This window comes from Melanotaenia boesemani, chromosome 12 (assembly GCF_017639745.1).
Source record: "Melanotaenia boesemani isolate fMelBoe1 chromosome 12, fMelBoe1.pri, whole genome shotgun sequence".
In the NCBI taxonomy this organism is placed as follows: domain Eukaryota; kingdom Metazoa; phylum Chordata; class Actinopteri; order Atheriniformes; family Melanotaeniidae; genus Melanotaenia; species Melanotaenia boesemani.
In genome coordinates, this window is record NC_055693.1 from 17,694,480 (window position 1) to 17,708,439 (window position 13,960).

The 13,960-nt window shown below is 38.4% G+C and overlaps 1 protein-coding gene across 1 annotated transcript in view; it reads left to right on the plus strand.

The window, feature by feature from the left end:
- The window catches only part of LOC121650948 (obg-like ATPase 1), a 52,610-nt gene extending 39,400 nt beyond the window's left edge, over positions 1–13,210 (plus strand). Inside the window, exons 8-11 of the mRNA XM_042002798.1 lie at positions 5,625–5,765; positions 6,316–6,412; positions 10,113–10,235; positions 12,283–13,210. Coding sequence (XP_041858732.1) covers positions 5,625–5,765; positions 6,316–6,412; positions 10,113–10,235; positions 12,283–12,384 — 463 coding nt within the window. The 3' untranslated portion in view covers positions 12,385–13,210. The remainder of the gene's footprint in view (positions 1–5,624; positions 5,766–6,315; positions 6,413–10,112; positions 10,236–12,282) is intronic.
- The last annotated feature ends 750 nt before the right edge of the window (positions 13,211–13,960 follow it).

The window sequence follows — 13,960 nt, forward strand, 5'->3', positions numbered from 1 at the left end:
GTAGTTTAGACACTGTTAGTTAACTAATGACACAGAGCCTGGACTTGAGGCTGAGACTTTTCTTATTTGTTCTTTTGTTATTCTGTCAGAAATCAGTTTGCTCTTCAAACTCCAACAGAAACAGTGATTCCCTTTTTATCTGACCCAACCCTGATAAAGGCTGAGTGAGTCCCCTACAGTTCATAATGCATTTAGACACCTTTGCAGCACGACAACATGCTTACTTTCTTTCCAAGGCATGCTGGGAATTGTTCACCTGTAAAGCCTGTAGTTTGGCATTTTGCAGACATAAAAGAAACGTCTGTGGGAATCGAGTCTATCTAATGATAGATTGTTATCATTTTGTCTCTGTTGAGCTGTGTTTTTTTTCTAATTGTCTTTCTGGTAAGGTTAAAACCGAACAGGCCTGCTGCAGTGAATAGCCAGCAGCCTTGCTTGCCTTAATGAGACAAATAAATGAATTTAGTGTTGCCACATACGGCTCCTGAAAGCTTATTATCAGGATTATTGTTGAACAGTTATGAATGGGGAAGAAAGATTAAAAAAAAAAAAAGAAAGAAAAAGATGTCGGGCTGGAAGGGGGCATGATTGGCTGATGTTACATATGTCCTTGATTACCTTCCTTCTGCTTTTATTCTAATAAGTGGCATTCTTTGTACTCCCTGGAACAGCTCGACAGTCTGACACACGATGAGAATAAATATTGCATGTGGTAGACATTAAGCTGTCATCCTGGAGAAAAAGAAGAGATGGAGAAATCCGTGTGGTGTTCTTCGGCGCTACACTTTGCCTGCTCTTGTCACAATTGTCACATCTTGATGACTCCCCCCTCTCTACCCCAGCCCCCTTATTTTCTCTCGCCCAGTCAACTGCCATGAATGACAGCATAGATACCCCATATAGAGAATTATTTAGAGTGATGCAGTATGTACTCCTTTAGTTTGAATTTCTGATGTTTGTCTTTTTTTTTTTAACCCCATCCCCAGATAAATAGCCTTAAATGAGGTTGTAGCTTTGATAATGTTGTCTCAATGATTATTTTAAAGCCAAAATCGGGCTGGTGGTTTAAGGTTTCATCTATCACATGTAGACATTTAAAGTCACAACATTTAATGGGCGCAGTTATCAAAGAAAGGAAAGTTGTTTTAAAAAGCTTGTTACCAGCACACCCTCAAGGTTTGTTTGAGATACGATGTTAGATGATGCTCTTAATTAAAGCTGCTCCCATTGTGCGTGCACCGTGTTCTGTTTCCTCCAGCTTATAAGTGCTTTGAAGATTGAAAGAAGTTGATAATATTGGTGATAATGTGTGTGTGTGTGTCAGATCCTTTTTCCTCCCTTCTCAGAGACTGATGTGTAATGCCTTTCTATGCAGCTATGGCCACAGGGAGCGGTGAGCGTCTGCACTCTTGTCGCTCAGGAGCTCACCACTGGGAGGATGAAAAGCATCCCACAGAGCCTCCGACTTCCCAGCCTCAAAAGCCACCATGAGCTTATACCTCTCATTTCTGTCTCCCTTCACTGAGGAGGAAGGGGGGGATAGTTTATGCTGTGCACCGCAGCATCCTAACACCCTAACTTGCTCATCCCTGTAACTTGGTTTTCATCAAAACAGAAAAGACTCTGGGTTCATGATTTTAGTGGCTGGAGCAGCCAAAATATGCAAAATGGCTCAGGTTCAGTGATTGGGCCCTCCACCTGTGGGTGTGTCAGTGATCAGACTGTGGAGGATGTGGGTAGTGGATTACTCCTTAGGTTTGTCAGTATTCAATTGCATCTGAAAGAAGCGCTCAGGCTGGAGGTGATGGCCCACCTTTTACAGGCTTATCTGGCTCAGCCCTCATTAACGAAGCCAGACTGTATGAGTGCATGTCAGACACAGACCCAGGTCATCGTCTTAGGTAGCAGTCCCTGTACTTTAGAAATTCCTATTGTTTTCCCCTCCTGAGCCGTTTAAGCAGATCAAAGCTCTGACAAAGCCAAGAGAAGCCCCCAGGCATGTAGAAACAGAAGAATTTTTGCCCCCTCAGGATTCCCACACAAAAAGACAAATAAGCTCCAGAGGGTGGCCCCCTGTGGGACATCATCATTCAGAGTCAGGCTGTTGTAGAAGGTCCAATTGTTTGTTTGTTTTGTGTGTGTGTTTATTTTGTTTTTACTTTTTCTTTTCTTTTCTTTTTTTTCCGTGTCATTTTGCAATATACATATTTACATATATATACATACATATATATATATTTAAATTAGATGCATCTAAACTGAAATGCATCAGATCTAAAGTTAGAAAAAATGAAAGCTGTTTGTCTAAATGTCAGATCGATGTGGTGCTGCAAGAGATTGCTTTAATACAGACTTATTTTATGGCAGTATGACAGGATAGTGGCATAAAAAACAAAAAATCTGTATGTATTTTAAATTAGTACAAGTATACAATATTTCTTTTTATTTTCATTGTTTTTGTGTAAAACATGCAGAAAACTAAATATTATGTTACTGAGTATTAAGTACTTAGGCCTTTCTGATCCTGTAAAACATTATGAAAAAAGAAAAGGTTAAATACACAGTTAAAATTAAAATTGACTAAATATATAAACAAATTAACAGAGCAGTGGCACATCAAATCAGATATTACAGCATTCCTTTAAAAATGAGAAGTTTGATGAAAGTGTTTGTAAGAAAACTATTTTCTCTATTTAAAATGAGAAAGAGGAAGAGCATAAACACAGCTTGTGCGTTAGCCTTGTTGGAGCCTTCATGCTGGTGAATGATTAGCAGAAATAATGTCCCTGTCACCCTTAATCACATTAAAACGTGGTTAACATTTAATTTTTCCCACTTGATATGCAAAAATTTCCACTTGATTTGCAGCCAAGGCCATTGGAATTCCATTATAAAAAGAATAAAAATTTCAGGCATCATTTGTTCAGAGAGGGATATCAAGACCAGAAAGTGCTGAATCTTTCTATTAACAGAGCAGTGAGAGATGGCACTCAATGCTGGGACATAATGGGAGACTGACAAGACACATACACTCAGACACACTCCTTCTTTCTGATTTTAGTTCACACTTGTAAAAGCATTTTAGGACAGGCCTAAATTGAAGGGATATTTTATTTCAGTTTGTACCTTATAATTGCATTTCACAAATCCAAATTGATATGTTTTGTGGTGATAAAGAAGGAAGAAACAAGTCTGTAAATTCAATTTAAGATAGAAGTCAAATCTATTTCCATAAAAAGAGATGACAGAACTAATTATGATCTCGATGCACAAAAAGCATTAGTTTCAAAATGCACATTTACAAATGTAGAATAATTTAAAGACGCACATATGGACAAGAACAAAAAGCGAAAAAAAAAAAAAAAAAAAAACTGAAGCATGTTTTAAATAAATATTTCCCCACACTTACACATCCATATAAATTTCCATGCAAATAATTGGTATAGGCACATAAATACACATAGCAGAGTAGCATCAGGAGGCAGCGGTGAAGCTGACAGAATTAGTTTTGGGAGTCTTGTTGACGGTGCATCAAAGCTCTTAATTGACAGTGCTTTGTTTCTGTAGTTGAGGGAAGGGGGTGTTTCATGTTCCCTGGACAAGGTGTTTGTCTGGTCCTGTGTCACTCAGTGCAAGGACCCAGAGACCCCCGTGCTCATTTGTGGCTCACATTCTCCGTCTCGGCTTCACATTATTAAAATCATCCCTCAGCCTTCTACCAATAGCCTCTTTGTTACTTGGCTGGCTTGGCTCAGCTCTGTCAAGTCTTCACCAATTACAGTCTCAGGTACAATGGTCTATTCAAAGGATCACAGCCCTTGACTGGTGTGAGAGAGTGATTTGCGAATCATTATTCATTCGCCTGTAGAGAAAGCAATACCTGAGGAATGCAAATAACGTGCCACCAAATAGACAGCTGTGCTGCTAAAAGTGACAAACTACAACTGTTATTATCTCAGACTGGATTTTTTCCACTTCTTGGAGCAACCTCTATCTCCCATGTTTTGAGAATTTTGGCTTCAACGATTTTTCTGTTAGTGGTGAAACTTTGGTTTCCACCTTGTTGTAGTGGCACTAATCCTTACATAATGTGAACAGAAAGGCAAATATTTGGTTATTGCTCTTAGACATGAATCTGAACTGAGAGACAAACTGGCATATGAGTAATTTTCACAGTGTTGTGAAAAACAATCAATCAAAGCATAACTGTGCTCTTCTAATGCTCGTTACCCTGTATATGTTGTATATTGATAGTCATTATGAAGGAGCACTGATCTGCTGCTGCAGATGATAAAGCTGTGATATTGTTATAGGAATAGATGTGGTATTCAGGTGGTTGGGTTCCTCCCAGTCTTTGATTCTTATGGGCTTTAAACAGGAAACTAGGATTACACATAATGACAGGGACCCCTTAGAATCAATCCAGCCTAGGAGCCGCCGTGTGAAAATGGATTTGCGCGATGCTGTTCTTTGCAATCTGTCCAATCCCAGCCTCAGAGCTTGTGGGGCTAATCTCATAATTGCCCTAACCCCCTTGTATTGTTCTGACTGAGAGTTACCATTAAGTGTGAGGATATCTTTGTCCTGCAATGTCAGGTGTCCTGCTGGACAGGAACACAGAAAGAAAGGAAAAAAGAAAAAAGAAGAAGAAGAGGAGAGCTTAAAGAGTGACAAAGACATTTAAAAGTAAAAACATTTAGTGGTTAGTTGTTCTACTCCCTCCTGGCTCTGCTGTAAATGTTTATTTAACACTCAGCAGGTGAATGAAATGCCCTTTATGGTAAAACACTATGCAAAGCACCCAGAATTATGCTTTTTTTATTTGAGGAGTTCAAAGATTTTGAAGTATTTTCAGTTAATTTTCTAAATCTCAGTGAAACATGTCATGTTTTTTTTTATTCTACTACATTTATATGACAATTATGGTTACATATGCTTCTAAACACTAAGAACTGTCTTCTTAATCCCTTAAACTTTATAATATTTTTAACATCTTCAGGTTGAGTCATTAAATGAATCACTGTTTTGTAAGTCCAGATTGGACAATATTTAGTTCTTTGGATCAGAAACAATATTTATTTTTACTCTTATTACCAGGCCAGTACGATTAGAAAAACACCTGAGAAAAATATGTGTTCACTCTAAATCTGAACTAGAAACTGGAGAATAATTTAAAGCCCTGAAAAGGTGAACCAGTGATGGTGGATATGGTTGAATTTGTTTTTAAACTACTTTAAATTTGTGTTAACAGCTCGTTTACATTGCATTTAGCCAGTACAAGAGGCTCCAGCAACAAGCTCATCAACAACATAATTTCCTACATAATTTTTTTTTTTTTTTTTCAAGCTTTCAATAAACAAACACAAACTCTACAAAACGGGTGCAGAAACTTTGATTCTGACTTATCAAATCCATTTTAACAATACTTTTAAATGCAGTATTAATGATTTTCCTCTACTGTATCTGCATTCCTCATGTCAGATCAGTTTTTAAAACTTTCTGCAAAATGTAGAATTTTGCATGCGCTGCCCTGATGAATCTTCACCTGCACCTTCAACCTTACAACAAATACCTTCATGTTAAACAAGTGATCTAACAAGCTTTGTGGCTGCTGTTTTTTTCAGGTTGGTGAAAATCAAGGAGTGGGTGGACAGTCACGACCCCGGAGCCACGGTCATCCCCTTCAGCGGTAACTTGGAGAGCCAGCTGCAGGACAGGAGTGAGGAGGAGAGGCAGAAGTACTGCACAGAGCACAAGACGCAGAGGTTAATTAGCATTCTGTCTCCCCACACTTTATTATCAGCTGTGTCCTCCATGCACTCCTTTAATTGCATGTGCTGATAGAATAATAAATGGCAGAGTAATTACCATTATAAAGCAAAGGATCCCTCTTCTTACTGAACAACTCAGTCAAAGGGTTTTCCTCTAAATTAAGTTTTTAACTGTCATCTGTCATCTGTAGGTATAATTATAACTTGGGCATTTTGAGTATATTGTTCTCGTGTGAAAACCTCTATGGAGAGAAAAATTGTGAAAGCAGAGGGTTTTTTTCTCCTCCCAGCACAGAACGAGGCATCGCATTGAATTTTTAAAAATGTTAAATGAGTCTACAAGTGTTCTAATTAATCATAGAAACCATTGGAGGGTTGAATGCCTTATATGAAACGAAGTGACCCATCTTATTCACTTAATGAGTTTATATTGGAATGAATGGTGCTCTGCTACTGAAGTGAACTTTGTCTTGGCATATGTGGCAATAATGAATACTTAAACAGTTCAAACCCTCCAACTCAAGCAGAAATTTCTCTCCATCAGCTCCCTGACTAAGATCATAAAAGCAGGCTACGCAGTCCTGCAGCTGGAGTACTTCTTCACCACTGGACCAGACGAGGTCCGTGCTTGGACCATTCGGGTAAGAGCCAGACGCCTGCTGTGCACAGACATGTAAGTGTGAGGGTGTGTAGATGCACACACACAAACAAATACACACAGTATCCCATGTTCCACCCTGCTGGCACCCTCACTGATATCACACACTTTCAACTTTGTCATGGTTGTGCTTTAGCTAGTCATTACAGACCAAGGATAACTTCAATTACTGGTGAGCTGCTGAACGGTGAAAGTGGGGGCTACATTGATTGAGGAGGGCAACAATTGATTTTGCCCATTACGTCCATGAGAATGTTTCCATCCTGTGCAGATCTGCCTGCCCTCCTCCTGCCGCTGGAGATAAGGAGCCTGTGCATTGTGCCTGCCTAATCTGTGTGACGGAGGTTGTCTGTGCCAAAATTGATGTCGCTTTTCATTCGACTGTTTGTGGGCCTTGCTGGGGGCTCCTCCTCCCTGTGTGTCTCAGTTTACTGAGCCCAGCCTGCCAAGAGCTTTGTGCAATAGGATCACAGGATTTACATCAATACAGATGTTGGCTTTGCATGTTGAAGTGTTGAAGTTTGTTTGTTTTTTTTCTTCTTTTTCTTTGAGCTGATAAAAGTGCTGATATCATAATACCAAGTTACATTTTATATATGCATGTAGGACATGTAGAGTAACTTCTGAATGACTTTTTAAAACGAAGGATTGTGACCTATTGTCACATGCAGTCGTATCCATTCTTTCAAGTAATTTGAAATCAAATTTTCACAATACAAAATGCTTTCAATCCTATAAATGTGACATATCCATTTGAGGATCGAGGCACATTTTCAGAAAGCTTTGCAATTTTCCAAAATGACATTGAATCAAAGAACTTGTCACCAAGCAGATCATTATTATTTTGTTCCCTGAATATGAATCTCCTTACAGTTCACTTTTCATTGTACTCAAAGTAAAATATTCTGATTTAAATTCTCTTTATTTGGGTGCAGAAACAGCATATTTTAAACATTGTCACCTATATGCACACATACCTCGTATTTAGCCCACAAATGACAAAAGGTTGCATTATAAGTATTATAAATGCAATTTAAACTCATTTTGTAACCTATTAAGTACTTATAAGTACTTAAGTACTTAATATTAAGTACAGCTGAAGCAGAGGGACATTATATACTGCCCCCGGCTGCTGTTTTGAGAAAAAATACATGAACAAGCAGTAAAAAAATCCATCCATCCAACCATCCATCTGTCCGTCCCTCCATCCGTCCAGCTTGGTGTTAGTTTTGTGGCAGATTTGTGATGTGATTGGTTATTTAAAGAGCACCTCTCTCAGAAGTAAAGATGTGAATGGGTTCAAGAATTAAAAAAAGAAAAAAGCTGCAGTAAAGGTGATGATTACTACTCCTACAGAAACTAATATCTTTGCTGAATACTGTTATTGATAATTGGGTTATTGATATTGTTATTGTTTGTACTACTATTACTTTACAGCTCTATTATAGCATCATGTGTTGCTTAGAATGGAATGAAGTGGTATTTTATAGACTAAGTACTATTATAATTATAAGTATTATTGCTACTGCATAGCTCCACTATTGTAATTAATTAGTGTAAACATATAAATAAACATAATATTGATAATGTTATCCTTATTATGTTGGCATTACTATTATTATAACCATTATTGTTGTTAGTATTATTATTATTACTTTATAGCTCCACAACAAAAATGCATTCTTAAAGGAGATGTTAATTGTATATACTGAATATTGTTATAATGACTACTGTTCTATTAAAATATTATCTATTGCCTAGTGGTTATTTTCAATAATGAATGTGAATATGGTAAAATAACTAAAGATAGTTGTAATTTATGGTGTGAAATTACATAAGTTTATGCTTCCACTAACTCCTTTTGAACTTTTTAATTTGTTTTTCTTTTTCTTTTTCTTTTACTTCCATTGTTGTGTTTATTTTTTTGTCATCCTGTTAAATAAAATAAAAATGAAAATAAAATTAAAAATAAAATTTTTCAATCAATCAATCAACCATGCAATATAAAGCTATCAACAAATGTATATATCTACATTATGCAGGAAGCTAAACAGATTGATTCAGATTCTTTTGTACTGAATAGAAAATGTTATTATTCTGCTGCACTACATGACTAACAAACCTCAGAGCACAGAAGAACCACCTACACATGACTTACCAAACATTATTACACATTAAAACTAAACATAGATCAAACAAAACCCCTCTGAAAAAGTTTGAAATTAAACTTTGTCGATCATTTTTGCTGTTTCCTGAGACTAGCAGGATAGAAAAGTTGAACTCTGTTTTTGTTTTGTTTTGTTTTTTTAATCTTTTTAAATAAGTATTAGATTGTGGTCTGATGACATCACCAGCGTCAGGCGTGCACTCATCTCATTGTGACTGATGCCCTCGCCCTTTACAGAAAAGTCCCAAAACACTTCAAAGGCATCCTCAAAAACAGGCTTGTCCTCAGCATAAGTGATTACAGGCAGCCTTGATTGTGTGTGAGGGGCATTTAGTCAGGTAAGCATCAGTGAGTAACTATATTAAGCCAATACATCTTGCATTGTAAAAACTACGCTCAGTAATGTCGTGTTCCTAAGTCCTTTAACATGCTTTATTAGGCAGCCTCGAGGTGACCATTATCTATCAGCCTGCTCTGCATAGCTCTTAACTAGGACAATGTGGATCTCTTGTAATTCACCATATGAAAAAAATCCCTCCCTTAATCTATTTTTTCTCCAGATAGACAAACCTTGATGCTGATTAATGGTAGTTAAACTCACAAGTACTCCGTCAATGAGATTGCAAATAGATGGTAATGTATTAGAGTCATTAAATACGCATCATTCTTGTGGCATGAAATATGTTGACCCCAACCTGATTATATACATAATTAAAACTGCTCAACAGCTCCTGAGCACAGAGCTGCAGAGCAGAGAAAGAGCGAGCAGGTCGACAGGCAGGAGTCATAATGATACACAGCAGCCACGTCACTTATTTGGGTCATTTGTCATTTCACTGCAGCATTATTTCAGTGCATATAAATTGCACATTTTATCAGTCAGCAGTTGTGTCACGGAGATTTAGAGACGAAACAAGGTACAAAATGTTCTAATACTATTAAACTGTTGATATGTGCTTTGTAAACTGGTGCTTTAAAAACTTTATTGAATGTTTGTTTTGCAAAATCCCATTTTGAAGATGCTGAAAGTAGATTCACACACTCATAAAATCGCAGCAGTGTGCAGCTACAGTGTAATATTGCCAAGGGTTGGAAATGAATTTGAATTACCAAACTCTAGTGGGTCACAATAGTAAGGCCTGATGCAGTGAGGTCTATACCGCCCTGGCCTCTCATTGCAACACTGGGTCTTCTTGCTGTCATGACCAGAGAGCTGAGCAGCGACCCACAATGAGGCAAGATTGCTTGGACAGAAATCAATACCACCACGGAATGGGAATCAGAAGGCATTGATAGCAGCTCTGGGTCCTTATCGGTGTCCAGGCTGCCCTAGCAAGGCACAGCCGAGTGGAAAGCTATCCAGGAATCAGAACTGAGGCAAGAATACCCCCAACTGAAAAACACCCCCAGAGCGATCACAGTGCTATCATCCCATCTAACACCATGTCGCTCGCATGCTGTAATCCATCTTCACCAAAACAATTCATTTGTCCTCTCTTTTCCTTCCTCATGACAGAAAGGAACTAAGGCTCCACAGGCTGCAGGGAAAATCCACACAGACTTTGAGAAGGGCTTCATTATGGCAGAAGTAATGAAATTCCAGGATTTTAAAGAGGAAGGCAGCGAGAACGCTGTCAAGGTGAGTAGTCAGTGTGCCAGAAGAGATGAGGGGAAGTCTCCTGTGATCAGTAGAGCTGACAGTCACCACACAGCTCCTTCTGAAAACCGCTCTTCACCTTTACTCAGGGGAAGAAATTACTGAACACACTCCAGCACTACTCCTGACAAGACGGCTGATTCTGGCTCTAAACACTGCCATTGTGCTCCAGCTGTGCATATCTTTATCACAATGTGTCTTAACTGGCTGCTGGTAGTTCTTGCTCGTGGCTCAGCACAGTTGCTCAGAGGAAGCAGTTCTTCACCTCTCCAGGCATTTAACAGATCTATAGAGCGCGCTGTTAGCTTAGAGCTCTCTTGCCAAATCCCCAAGCCTCTGCATGCATGTGACAGTGATATAAAGCGGCAAGTTAAATAAAGTGTGAAATTCCTCAAATAAGTACTGCTTCATGGATGGGCAGCACAGAAATATGACTTGTATATCTTACTTTTATGATGGCCAGTGTTTGTTTTGACCTTTTAACTGTGATGTAGGTTGGTCATTTGCATGCTTTTGTCAAATGTAATGATTGATTTCATGCTGAATTTGTGAAGACAATAACTAGGCTCCAACTGCAGCCAGCAGCACTGCAAACGGGCTTTTCTTTTCAGCTGCAAGTTATATTCAGCTTTAATTTAGTTTTTGATCTGGAAGCTGACAGTACAGTTAAAATCAACTATTAAACACTGTAGGGTGCTTCTAGCTTCCCTTTTTTCCTTTTTTATTATAATTAATTTTCCATTAAGAGAAAAATCCTAATTGAATTCTCAGTTAATTAAATGAAAGGAGAAGTGACTAACTTTACTGTGTGTGACCCTTGTGAAAAGCAGCCGTAAGCCATGTTGTTGCAACCTCTCTAGCAGCAGCATCAAGTCCATGTACACACTTATAGGCACAACTAATACAATTACGGTGGCACAAAGGCCCCATGAAGACAGTGGGGAAGGGAAGCACTAAAGAACATTTGAATCTCTTTACATATTCAAGCCCCCCCATAAATATGTGATTTTAATGCAGCAGCAGTGTATTGTCCACACCCTTTATAAGCTGCTAACACAGTGAAATGTGTCCGTCTCTAGGGGGTTTCACCATTGTTATCCGAGGTTGAGATCTGAGTGTCAGGTCTTTACTGCATGCTCTCTTACTAATCCCTTTTTGAGCCTCAGAAGAACATGGAGCATTTCTAACTGTGGCATTAAGGCTTGTGCTATTTAATGCCAGTTGTGGGAATAGGATGCCTGAATAGGGGCAGTGTACGGGGATATCACATTATTAGTAATCATATCTGCTTAAGCCAAGCTTGCTGCTCCAGATGGCTGCTTTCAAGTGCAAATGAACCAGTTAGACGTGTCTGGTTTAATACATACTCAGGAATCACAAATAGCCATTGATTTTTTTTCCTGTCTCCCTCTCCATCCACTGTTTCTGGTGGTATTGAGCGTGGATTAAATGGTCTCCTGAGCCTTAAAAGGGACATTGATTCTTCTAATTAATTGTGCACTGTGCAGAACCAGAATGCATAAACCTGTCTGTATTAGCGCTTCAAGTCAATTATTTTGAGTTTGCCGGGAAGGAGAACAAACACTTACTGTATACAAAAGAAACGTTGGAACTTATTTAGTTTCCTTGAGAAGTTTCATAGTGGTGTAATCAAAGGCTTATTAACATTTTGTGCTCGTGCACATGAAACTGAAATGGGCAGTGGAGAGGATTACTCACTCAGTGGGAATTCAGGCACCCCATGAGCAAAACATGAACACAGCTGTGTGTGTGTGTGTATGTAAGTGTGTGCGCAGACAAACAAGAGTATGCTATTCGCAAGTGCATTAGGTATTGTAGGTGACAAATAGAGTGGATAATACTCCACTTGTATTTTATGTTGTTACTTTCAATAAACAGGCTCTTTTTGGTATTCTGCTTTGTTCATGTATGAATAGCGAAAGTGTGCAAATAATATGTGACCTGTCACTACTCAATATTTTATATTTGAATTTTTTTTTTAATTCAGCTTTTTTTTTTTATCTTACAGGCAGCTGGGAAATACAGACAACAGGGACGTAACTATGTTGTTGAAGATGGAGACATCATCTTTTTCAAATTCAATGCACCAAATGCACCGAAGAAGAAGTGACCCATGAAGAAAAATATGTTTGTTTACACAACCGACTATTTCAATGCCTTTTTGTCATTCTCTTTGTGTGTGTTTGTGTGTGTGTTTATAAGGGGGGCTGACATTGCAATTTCCTAAAATTTTGTTTCCCCATCCTGTAGGATCAAGTCTCATTGCGGGTACCAAAGCACAGGTTCAGTAAACTCTGACAGCTTAGCTATTTAAGATCAGGATCAGCCCCCCACTCCAAATTGTAGCAGCATTTGAAGGAGCATATTACTCTCCAGATACTTCATTAATCTCCATCACGGGTGCCAGCAGTGACACAGCTGACAGTGGGGACAATGCCACCTGCTCCTCTCCCCCTTCTGCAGATAATGCATGTTTTACAGTAGGCCAGATGTCTACACTCAATAAAACATTTGACAAAACCAGTCTGTTTGTGTTTTGGGATGTCTGTATGGAGTGGGAAGCTGCATGGGGATGGTGATAGCGGTCCTGCCGGCCACTGATTAGAGAATTAAAAGACACAGCTGACACTGACTGTAGCATAGAGAGGACAATTATAATTAAATCTGTTAAGTGATGCTGATTTTGGAAGGGCACATGCAGAAATCAGGTGTCTTTGCCAACTGAAGTGGTCACTTTAAATTACTGTTTGTAAAACAATTAAGATAACCTTTTATTTAAAATCTTTATCATAGCTTTAAATATGCTGTCTTTGACAGCCTTACCAGAACTCTCCTACAATACCTAAATTATGAGACGATAGCGCGTCTATATTAACAATTTCTTACTATTTTTCCTGAACAATGTGGGCAAATGCATATTGACTAAATAAACAAGAGAAATATTAATTCCCACTATATTTTCTCCAGAAAGTCTATATTTTGAGATAGTCAGTATAGCATGAAAATAGAAGTTGACATAATCCACAAGTACAACCAGAAAACGATTCTGTCTGAAGTCTGAAGTAGTGTTTTTCTCACCCCTATACTTTGTGCATAAGTGTTTGTGAGGCATTTATGCTGATGGAATTGTGTGGCTGCAGCCGCAGTGCTCCGGAGTAAGATTGTATTCTCGGTGGGAGTCCGAACAAAAAAGCTGTAGATCAGCACTGCTTGGCTGAATATCTTGTAACCATTAAGACTGCAGGGAGAGAGAAAAAATAAAACGACCATTTGATGGGAACAAAAAGATTGAATAAAAATGGTCATTTTACAGAAAGAGTATTGCATATCCAAGCTTTGAATGGGATGTTTTATGGAGGCCGTGCTAACACTACAAAGCATAGTGTTTGTCATGGAAATAAGGTGGATTACAGTCTTTAAGAACTGAGATCTATGGCAAAGTATAGGATGATGTTTATTGTGCTTATTTAGAAACAATGACAGATGACAACATGTGTGTATCAAATAACATTAAGCCTATTTTGCTTTGCGTTAACCACTGATTTAAATCACTCACATTTCATACAGCAGACAAAAGAGGAACAAACATTTACAACTCTCATATGCTGTATATACTTCTAAAACACTCTTCAGCTGACTGATTTTTAAGTGAAACCATACAAATCCTCTAGAGAGCACGATGGGGG